We start from the raw sequence: 10,574 nt of genomic DNA, 5'->3' as shown, positions 1-10,574 counted from the left end.
ATTGAGGAACATTTTTTTTCCTTTTAACAAAAACTTTTACATTTAAGGTATACAACTAGACATTTTGGTACATGTATACACTGTGAAATGATCACCACAGTCCAGCCAATAACATCTCTGTCCCCTCTACGTAGTCAAGTATTTGTGTATGTGTTGAGAAGATTTAGTAAAACCTATCCTCTTAGTAAATTTCAAGTATACAATGCAGTATTGTTAGCTGTCATCCCCATGCTGTACAGGAGCTCTTTTTCTGCCTCTTGGAGGGGAGGTAATTAGGTTTATTTATTGATTTACTTTTAATGGAGGTACTGGGGATTGAACCCAGGACCTCGTGCATGCTAGGCATGCGCTCTACCACTGAGCTTATACCCTCTCCCCTACATTAGCTCTTTATATCTTATTCATCTTATATAACTGAAACTTTGTACCCTTTGACCAATATCATCCTGTTTCCCACAACTCCAGCCTCTGCGCACCGGCATTCTGCTTTCTGTTTCTAAGAGTTCAGCTTTTGTAGGTTTCACAGATAAGCGAGGTCATGTGGTATTTCTCTTCCGGCCATCTTGCTTATTTCACTTAGCATAATGTCTTCCAGCTCCATCCATGCTGACTTATCTCTCACATGGGAATGTAAATGAGTACAGCCATTATGGAAAACAGAATGGAGGTTCCTCAAAAAATTAAAAATAGAACTACCTTAGGATCCAGCAGTCCCACTTCTGGGTATTTAGCCAAAGGGATTGAAATCAGGAGTGTGAAGAGGGATCTGCACCCCCACGTTCATTGCAGCCTTACCCACAGTCGCCAAGATAAGGAAACAACTTAAATATTCTTTGATGGATGGAGGAACATTTTCTTTAGGACACAAGGAGCAAGTAGAGAAGGCATAGCTGAGGATGGGTGGGGCAGTTGAGGGGAGCAGATCCCAGAGAGAGAGGTGTCTGGGTCATCTGGCAGAAAACAAGAGCACTAAACACAGCGTTCAGAACACACTAATCAATACATGAATTGGTGACTGTTATGTTTCCTATTGTTGTTTTTTCGTCTGTTGATTTTTGTACCTCACAGGTGTGACTTTGCAATATGTTCAGGCATTTATGCTTTTTTTTCTCATTTGTCCAAAATTTTATTTTGGGGGTGGGTGGGTAATGTTTTTGAAAAATGGGATAGTTTGGCAACTTTATACTCTTTTAAAGAACACTTTTAAAAGCAGTTTCATTCATTTTTATATGAAAAATTTTTTTTTGAATTTTAAGATAGCTATGACCCTTTTTCCTACAGCCATGTTTTTTGGGGAATTTTTGTTCTGTTTGTATTTCTATGTTTGGAATTGTGCCCAGTCTTGGGCTCAAGTGAATTGCCTCAAAGTCATTTGGTTGCAATGAATAATTCCACATACTGGATTATGAAGTAGTAAAATTTATGCCACCTAGGGTGACTTCTTTTTAGAAATTTGCACATATTTTAAAGTAGTTTTGTCTAACTTGTACCTTATTTTTTTATTTTTAATTTTTTTTAGTCGAGGTACTGGGCATTGAACCCAGGAGCTCATACTCTACCACCGAGCTATAACCCCCTTTATTATTTTTTAAAAATAAATTTTAGCATCAGCATGTCAGTGTCTGAGGTTTTTATTAGGATTGTATTAAATCTGCATAGATCAGTTTGGGCAGAATTGACAACTGAACAGTTTTGAGCCTTCCATTATACAAACATGGGATAGATAGCCCTTTATTATTTAGGTCTTTTTTTTTTTTTAAGAAAGTTTTTATTTTTGGGGGGAGGAGGGGGAGGTAATTAGGTTTATTTATTTATTTTTAATGAAGGTACTGGGGATTGAACCCATGCATGCATGCACTCTACCACTGAGCTATTTCCCTCCCCCTCTTTGTTTTTTTTTTTTTTTTTTTAATTCCTTCTCATCTGTAGATGCTGACTTCACTCACCCACTAACCAGCGTTAGTGTATGACCTGGTACTGCTCAAAGCACTTTTCACCAACTCTTCCCCACGACCTCACCTGGCACATTCTCTTTACAAACTACATTCCAGCTTTACAGATGAAGAAACTTGGGGTGGGACCATTGACTTGTGATTAAGCGGCAGAGGTCAGTTCAGTTCTAAGTCTGTCCCACTATAAAACCTTTCCCCTTAAACAGGACAGTTTACATCAGTTTTTTCATGATTTTTGCATTTAGGTGGCTTCTATAAAGCCATCATTAGAAAGAAAAAAATGTAAGTTCTAGTAAGTTTGAAGGCATATTTATCATTTTTGTATGCTTCTGGGAAAAAAATAAATGGAAATTTGAAATAAAGCGAAGTTTTAAAATTGGAACGAGAAAGAAAGGAGAATATCGGTCCTAAACTTTTCTCGGTGGCTTCGCCTCTAGCAACACTGGCAGGATGGGACCTATACAGGGCGAACTCCACTGGGTGACGCCAAGTTGCTGTCGCAGGCTGAGAAGGGACAAAAACAGCAACCGAAAACTTTCCATCAGTTCGCGCAGCGCTCTTAGGTGCGCGGGGCCCCGCGGCCCCGGTGTCTGCTGCCCCCGTGCGGTCGCGCCGCCGTCATGCACCCTCAAGGGAGCGCACGTTTTGAGGAATCTCCTAGGAGAGGGGCAGGGACTAGGGAATGGCGTCCCGTGGCGTTAGGCAAGGCAGCGGCTACGGATAATTGGGTTATCCCACCTGGTCCTTCCTGTTAGGGAGGGGACATATTGCCCAAGAACACCTAGCACAATAGTACATGGGTGGTGTTAAACCTAGATGTTGAGTAGCAAAGGGAAAGAGATGGAGGGCTCCCTGCTGAAGGATCCAAGTTGAGGGGCTCCTTCTCCAGCAGCTTCTGCTGCCCTCATGTCCAGACTAGCAGGTGGGGTCTCTGAGGCCATTACTCATTCATTCATTTATTAATTCAATTATGATTTCAATTACTTCATTATTAATCAATTTATTAATTAAAATATTTACAGAGCCCCTGCTCTGCACCCAGCACTGTTCTAGGCATGGGGCACAGCAGTGAACAAAATTCATGGTCACAGTCTTCAGAGGTGGCTTGACATGAAGGTCAGGAGGGAAGGTGATGGGTTGACTCTGGCCAGTGGGACCGCATAGCTGGGGCTGCTGTTCCCGAACTAGATTTGGGAGAAGTTTCACACTCCAGGGGAGGCTGACTTCTTGTTACTAGATTTCCAGCCATCTGTGTTCCTCCCTCCTGTGGTTCTGCAGCCACAGAAACACAGATAGGCCTTGCTATAATCTAGCTGGGGGACCAAGATGAGGGTTCTTGTCCAGGTATGGGATAGCTGACTGGAGCTGAGACTGAGACCTGGGCCTGGCATCCTAATGGGGCTTGAGAGGTACCCTGAGGGGTGGCTCCAGGGGCAGTGGGACAGAGTGAGGTCTCTACCACTCCAGCTCCTGCCCAGACCACATGGTCCAGGGAGTTTGGTCAATATGAGGTTAAGGATGATCAGCTCAGCCTTAGTGACAGTAAAATTCTGGATATGGCAGTGCTGGGACTTAAAAAAAAAACAAACAAAAGCCAATTGAATAATTTTGAAGATCTAACTGGCTTTATTTAATAATTCATGAATTGGGCAGCATCCCATCCAGCAAGTAAAAAGGTGCTCCAAGGAGATGCAAAAAATGGAAAGCTTTTATAGGCAGGAGGGTGGGACAAGGAAGTTATGACAGTGGATTATTTCAGGCAGGTTCATCTTCTCTTAGGGGAAGGCAGTGGGTCTTAGGCAGTTTACCTCAGACTGATTGTTTTAAAACCCCACTCCTGAGAGAGGCTGAAATCGCAGTTAGGTTAGGTATTAAGTCTTGGTGGGGCTTAGCACAAGTGACTCCATTTTGGGCTTGTTTATTTTTGACAATTTTCCCCTTTTGATCCCAGCTTAACTGAAAGATGAGATCAAAATTTAGGGCATTAGCACCACTCACCTACTGCTCTCTAGTTCTCCCAGCTTTTTTGCATTTTCTTTTTTGTTTGTTTGTTTGTTTTTTTGGAGGTGAGAGATAATTAGGTTTTTTTTTTTTTTTTTAGTGGAGGCGCTGGGGATTGAACTGAGCTATACCCTCCCCCTTCTCCCAGCTTTTTTGATGCTGCTTTTTTGCTGAATCTGTGTGGTACTCACAGGTCACCACTCCAGGCTTACAATTTTTTTGTCACTCATTCTCTTTGTTCCTTTTTTGAGGTCCAGTCTTAGGGATATTTACCTGGTGATTAATGGCTGTGAACACACGCCTAAAGCTTTTGAGAGAATGCAGAGCACAAGGGATATTATTATAATTCTAAGCAAGATAATTCCCAATGTTTAGAGTGTATTTGGGAGCTATGGGTCCCTAAGACCCAAACCAATGAAAATCAAATTAAGTCAAAAAAAGACCCCATTGAAGGAGCCACCTTTTTAACCCAAAGGGTTTGTTCAGTATCTTATGTAACTGGCTTTCAGCTTCCCCAGAAGTGTTAAGTCTAAGTACAGCAGGTGGTGTTGGCCACAGAACAACTCAGCTGAAAGGCCATCCTGTTATCAGAAACAACTTTGGCCAGAGAGTCTAAGGATCTTTGCTAAGTATAGCTAGTGTCTTAGCAACGGAATCTGCAATGTTTCAAGAGTTAAGGAGAAGTTTCTGATCATAACTCTCATAGTATTTACTGCTAAGTCAGAGGTCAGTCAGGTTCTTAGTGCATATGGGGTGAGAATCTTCTAGCCTGAAGTAAAAAGTTGTTCTAAATTCCAGAGGTTACCCTCCTAGCAATGGCCTGGGAGATAAGGGTGATGGCTTTATCTTTCTGGGCCAATGCCAGCATACAGGAAAGAAAGGGAAGGAGAGAGAGTTTTATGCTGAGTTAAAATATGAAATCTCGATTCAGCATCTTGAGTGGAAGCAGTCTCCACTGATGTTAGCTACATCTCTTCCTAGCCAATTTGGTGTCTCCAGTGTTTGTACCAATTTTGCAACTTCTTGGCTTCTGAGAGCTCTGTTAACAATAGCCTTTACTTGACCCAGACCGATGCCAGCTGGTAACCACCAACAATTCCCATAGAACTCTGGGAAAAAGCACTGAACCAGCAGACCTCAACAAATGAAGATGACAGACTGATTCCAAACAAATGGGGAACTTCAGTGGTCACAGCAGTTCCCAATGTGGAATCTGAGGAAGGATTCCAAACAAACGGGGAGCTACAGACTAAACCAGCGGCAGCTCTCAACATGGAATCTGGGGACACAAGCAAGGGCTGGGGTTTCCAAGCAAATGAGGTATCCTTGACCCCTGCCTCGCTTTACTTGTCTTCCCTCAGTCCTCTGTTGGGAAACAGTTCCCCATGGGTCTCCCATGTTTCTGCACAGGAATTGATTGCTTTTTGCTCTGGGTGATCTTTTCCAAGATGCCTGGAGCAACCTTGGAATACTCAACTTCTTCTCGTGCAAAGCCCAGGCATGGTCCAGCACGATCATGTCTCTCTCAGGAGCAAAAGGCAGACTTGCCTACTGCCCTTCATAAAAGATTTGGGTTCCCTAAATTCAGGGTTTCTTTTCCATAATACACCCCCTTGGTGTGCAGGTACCATGTGCCCCATTTCACGTCACCCTGTGGGATCTGGGACTCAAAGAACCAAGGCAAATACTTACAGTCTGGTTTACTGCCAGTGCTGTGAGGGATGCTTTGTCCGTCCTCTCTGACCCAGGAGTCTTGTGCCTTCCACTAGCATCCGAGACACTCCAGCAGGTTGATCGGTTAGCTGGCAAGTAGGGTACCTCTTGGACCTTTCACCATTCTTGACAGCTTCTAATCCTGTCAGGTCCACCTTCTAGGCACTTCTGGCATCTGCCCACTTCTCTCTATCCCCAGTGCCACAACCCCACTCCAGGCTCCATCGCCTCGTGCCTGGAGGCTTTACTGTTGTGGGTTCCTGTCGCTTCTCCCCTTCCCCCCAAGACCCTTCTCTGCCCTAGTCTAGCCTCCTCATGCAGCTGGAGGGACCGCTGTAAATCCCCCAATGGTCGGTCTCCAGTGCCTTGCTGCGTCGGCTCTTCAGGGGCTCCTATCATTTGATGGAATATTCCATGACCCGTGTAGCCCTTGCCGACCTCACCGCCTGCCTCGTGCCCCTCCCTCGTCCCACTGTATGCTCTAGTGATACCAAATTGTTGGAATCCTGCTGTTCCCTCTGCCTGGACCATCCTTCACACTTTCTTCTCTGGAAAACTCCTCTGGAAACATCCTTCAAAACTTAGCTCAAGGAGGCCTGTCTGAAGCCCCAGCGACCCCTCAGGGCCATAGTGTCGGAGAATAGAGGGCAGGTGGGGGAAGGGCAACAGCCGAAGGCAGAGTGGAGGGACTTTGTTCGTTGCACCCTCCAGACCCTAGCTGTTGTTCTGGGGGAGGAAACAAATGGGTGAACAGGACTTGCCCCGGGCGAAGGTCTCCTTTGCCCTTTCAGGGATTCATTATGGCAGGTTGCCATGTACAGCTGGGCAGGTTGTATCCTGCACAAGGGTCCTTGCTGAGGGAGCCAGTGAGACTGAAATCATGCTGTGTGCAAGGGGGGGTCCAACAGAGAGGCCCTCTGCTCACAGGGCCCTGCGCTCACATGACCCTGTCTACCAGAGGACGTGTTTTTTAAAAATTTCTAGAAGGCTTGAGAACCTCATCCTGCAGGCCCTTGGGGATGTCTGCGGGGAACCAGACAGGAAAGCCGGTGGAGGACATGTTGTGATCAAGTGTCTGGGTTCTCCCAGAATTCTAAGCCTTTGACTCTGGTCCATGGCTTCAGAAACCTCTCTGGGATGCTCCAGGCAGCCTGTGGCCCTGAGGGATGTTGCTCAACAAATTGCCCTCTTTCCCTCAGGGAATGCCTCTTTCCGGGACACTCTGAGCCCTTTAGATCAGCATGTTTCCTTTCCCCTGCATCCTCTAACCCAGCCTCAGACCCCACGGACACATCTCTAAGATCTGAGCATCAAGGTCACAGCTGCACTGCTCTGCTTTGTGACTAGAGACCAACCTTTAGCAAAATGTGAGAAGAAAGAATGGGGGGTTTAGGTAGGAGCTTCCAGACTTGGGCATCTGAAGTTTCCTTCTGCCTCTGAACATTCTGTCACCTGAGGCCCTGGAGGTAAAATGTCTATTTCTTAGGGCTTTGATCCTTCAGGATGTGGAAGGATGTGGGCAGGTACAGCATCCTCAAGCTGCTGCAGCTGCCTGTGCTGGGCCGGCCGGAGGTTCATGGAGTCGATGGCCCCTGGAGCAGACTCCGAGAAGGAAGTGGACAGGCGGTGGAGGACCAAGACCCCAGTTTTTGTGCAGTGATGGGGCGGGGAGCAGGTGAAGAGGAGCCTTTTGTGGCAATTTGGTCCCCACGGTAACGTGGCCCCCACCCTGTGGTATCTGTGAGGTCACCCTGTCTTTCCCAACTGGAGGAGAGGTAGGAGGGCCAGACATGGAGGCCGTCCCTCCGATCAGATCCAGCCTCTCGGGGACTCTGCTGGTGGTAGTGAGGCTCTCCACACTGGTGAGTGGGGGTCAGGGGGCTGAGGGGCAGGGGCCGCCTCAGAGCTGCTGGACCCCCACCAACCTGTCCCTGCTGGTGGAACAAGCTGGACTAATCTGACAGCTCTCAGAAGCCCCATCCACAAGTCACAGTGCTAGAATTTTCTCTGTAAAGGGTTCTGTGGGTTAAGCATGGCCCCTCCCATCTGTCTTTTTAAACAGGCAAATACTGACCACTGGGGCCATGTCTCTACATTACAACTCCTCAGTGGGCTGAGTTATCAGAAGAAGGTCCCCTGGGTCTGCTCCCATGGCAGGGAAAGGGGAGCTCACCCAGTGCGGTAGAGAGACAGACACAGTTGGACTGGAATCCTGACTGCTCCACTCTTTAGCTGTGTAACTTTAGACAAATTACGCCACCTCTCTGAGTCTGTTTCCGCTCCTATAACCGATCTTACAGGATCATGTGGGTTATAGTAGGTTTCTCTCCTTCCAGGTTCCAATATTATGAGCTAAGGTGTGGGTGCAGCTCCTGTTTCCTGCTTCCAGCTTTTTTTTAAAAAAATTATTATATCTTTTCCTGCTTCCATCTTTATTCCTCTCCTAGTTAGACCCCTGGACTCCCTACCTCTCCCAGCAAGGCTCCACCGTGATTCTGCCCACGGTGGGGCACACAACCAGCCCTAATGGCTGCCTCCCACACTGCCTCCTAGGGCTCCAGGTGGTCCTGTGACAGGGACAGTCGGGGTCCAGATTGGTGGGGTGGCGATGATTAGGGGCAGGAGGCTTTAGGGCTCTGATGAGGGGCTGTTTAGCCCCAGAACTCAAGTGAATCTTTCTCATTTACAGCCTCGTTCCCCATCAGAACCCACTCTTTCCCCCGGGGGATGGGAAACATATCTACCCTGTGGCCCAGGGCAGGAATCTGGACATCTTCCTGGGTCCCCCCCTTCACCCCTCACACTCAGTCGTTAATTCTGTCACTGCCCCCTGTGCCTCACATCTCCCTACCCCTAGCGGCCCTGGCCTTTGCCCCCAGCTGCCCTCATGACAGCAGGAGACAACAGGTATGAAGGAATCCCAGCCACCTAGGAGAGGGAGATGCCCTGGGTTCAAATCCTGCAGGATTAGAGGACTGAGGGGGATGGTCGTTCCTTATATAAGAATAATGAGGATGAAGATGATAATGATAATAAATCCACCTCCTTGAGCCTGGAGGTTTGTAAATAATCATTTAAATCCAAAGGAGAGAACATCTAACATAATATGAAATACGTTCTAAGGCTCCCTCCCGAGACTGGATCACTCGTGTGTGGGGGAAACTGAGGCCCTGAGAAGGGGAGGGCCCGGCCCAAGGTGGTCTGGCAGCCCCATCCCCATGATAAACCTTGGGATAATTAAAGTAAAATAAAATAAAATAGAAAACCAAAAACTCGGGACAAGTAGGGTTCTTGCCCCAAAGGAGGGGCAGTGGGTGGTGACTGTCTTGCTCCTCCTGCAGCTCCTTCAGAACCGGGCCCACCTCTACCATTTCCTGCTCCTTAAGATCATCCTCTTCAACCACTGGCTGTCGGGGCTGACCCCGGAGGCCCGGGGGTCCCGCCCGCCCCCCGAGCTTGCAGCCTGCCCCGTGGGGCGGGTCCTACGCGCTGGGCTGGCCCTGATGGAGGTGCCCGTGTGGCTGGTGCTGCGGACGCCCAGGCTGGCGTGGGCGGGCATGCGCGGCTGTGCCCGGGCCTCGGGCCTGGCCCCGCAGCGGCTGGGCCTGTCGGCGGCTGCCTGGACGGACCTGCTGCTGTCGTGTCTGCATGGCCTGATCCTGGCGGCCCTGATCCTGCTGCTACTGGTCTGGAGACTGTGCCGGAAGGTGGGCGGCCTGGGCTGGCTGCTCAGGAAGGTGGGCGGGTGGGGTGAGGGCCGGGCTGGGGAGGGCAGGCCGGGGGCGCTGGGCGGGGCCAAGTCTGGGTGGGGGCCGGCGGCCTGGGGGTGCAGCCTGTGCGCTCCCGGTGGCCCCCTGCCCGTCCGCTGCCCCCTCCAGGCTCTGCTGGAGAACCGCGTGGTGCTGGACTTACTGGCGCTGCTGAAGCGTCTGTACCGGCGGGCGGAGAGCACAACCGCACGCACCTCCTGGCACGTGGCCTACCTCGTCACCTGGACCACCTGCCTGGCCTCCCACCTGCTGCAGGCTGCCTTTGAGCACACAGCCCAGCTGGCCCAGGCCCAGGAGGCCGAGCCCCAGGAGGCCTCGGGGCTCTGGTCTGAGTCGCCACTCCCTGAGCCCTGGGCTCCCAAGGCTGGGCCAGTCCTGCCAGAGCCTGGGAACCCTGGAGAATAAATGTATCCCCGCCTGCCTCTCCTGTCTGGTCTGGCCTAGGAGCTCACTCTCCGTCCCTCTTCTGTACTGGGCGGGAGAGACGTGAGTGCGTGCACGCCTGCCCTAGGGCTGCCTCTGGGAAGGAAACCACATTCTATGATCACCTCATACGTGCCAAGTAACCATCTCAGACACTTGACACACGTAATTTTGTTTTGTAGCAACACAGGCATCAGGTTCAATCAGCTCCATTTCTCTGACGAGAAAACTGAGCCTCAGAAAGTTGAACGTTCCCAAGTCCTGGGAGCGAGTCAGGGGAGGAGCCAGCACTGGGCCCTAGATGTTTTGTTTCCTAAAACTCCTAACTTTATCTTGGTCCAGGCCCCTGGTTCTCAAGATTGTTGATGCCCAACGCTTTAGGGGCGATGGGTAGTTAGAGACTCTGGCCTCTGGAGGGTGCTGGGGCCTCACATTTCAGAGATTTAAAAAATTCCTTTGAGAAGTTATTATTCCTGAGCCAGTCTGCAACTAGCCCATCCATCCACTCACACACTTGGCCACTCATTTTCCCACTCATCCATCCATCCATCCATCCACCCACCCTCCTAACCATCCCTTAGCCTGTCTACCCATCTACCTATCCATCCACCCCCCACCCCCACTCACCCACAAATCCACCCATAGATCCATCTCCTCTAGGGAGAGGGAAACACGCAGTGTTTCAGCACTCAGCCCTGCTGCCCAGGTCCTGCTG

The 10,574-nt window shown here is 49.4% G+C and overlaps 1 protein-coding gene across 2 annotated transcripts; it reads left to right on the top strand.

Moving 5' to 3' along the window:
- The first annotated feature begins 7,410 nt into the window (after positions 1–7,410).
- On the top strand, positions 7,411–9,848 carry TMEM270 (transmembrane protein 270). 2 transcript variants are annotated; one of them, XM_032459546.1, is made up of 3 exons: positions 7,411–7,528; positions 9,008–9,373; positions 9,545–9,848. In XM_032459546.1, exons 1-3 carry the CDS (start codon positions 7,457–7,459, stop codon positions 9,839–9,841), a joined length of 735 nt encoding a protein of 244 aa, XP_032315437.1. In that variant the 5' UTR covers positions 7,411–7,456; the 3' UTR covers positions 9,842–9,848. The 2 variants fall into 2 exon arrangements, with proteins under 2 accessions (XP_032315437.1, XP_032315436.1); XM_032459545.1 differs by having other exon boundaries at positions 9,008–9,403.
- The last annotated feature ends 726 nt before the right edge of the window (positions 9,849–10,574 follow it).

This window comes from Camelus ferus, chromosome 18 (genome assembly GCF_009834535.1).
Source record: "Camelus ferus isolate YT-003-E chromosome 18, BCGSAC_Cfer_1.0, whole genome shotgun sequence".
In the NCBI taxonomy this organism is placed as follows: domain Eukaryota; kingdom Metazoa; phylum Chordata; class Mammalia; order Artiodactyla; family Camelidae; genus Camelus; species Camelus ferus.
Note: the sequence above shows the minus strand (reverse complement) of the source record. Positions and strands in the feature narration are given on the sequence as shown.

Coding starts and splice junctions, on each gene's coding strand:
- TMEM270 (XM_032459545.1), top strand. CDS start 7,457: ATGGAGGCCGTCCCTCCGATCAGATCCAGCCTCTCGGGGACTCTGCTG. Junction 7,529..9,007: donor TAGTGAGGCTCTCCACACTG/GTGAGTGGGGGT, acceptor CTCCTCCTGCAG/CTCCTTCAGAACCGGGCCCA. Junction 9,404..9,544: donor TGGGCTGGCTGCTCAGGAAG/GTGGGCGGGTGG, acceptor TGCCCCCTCCAG/GCTCTGCTGGAGAACCGCGT.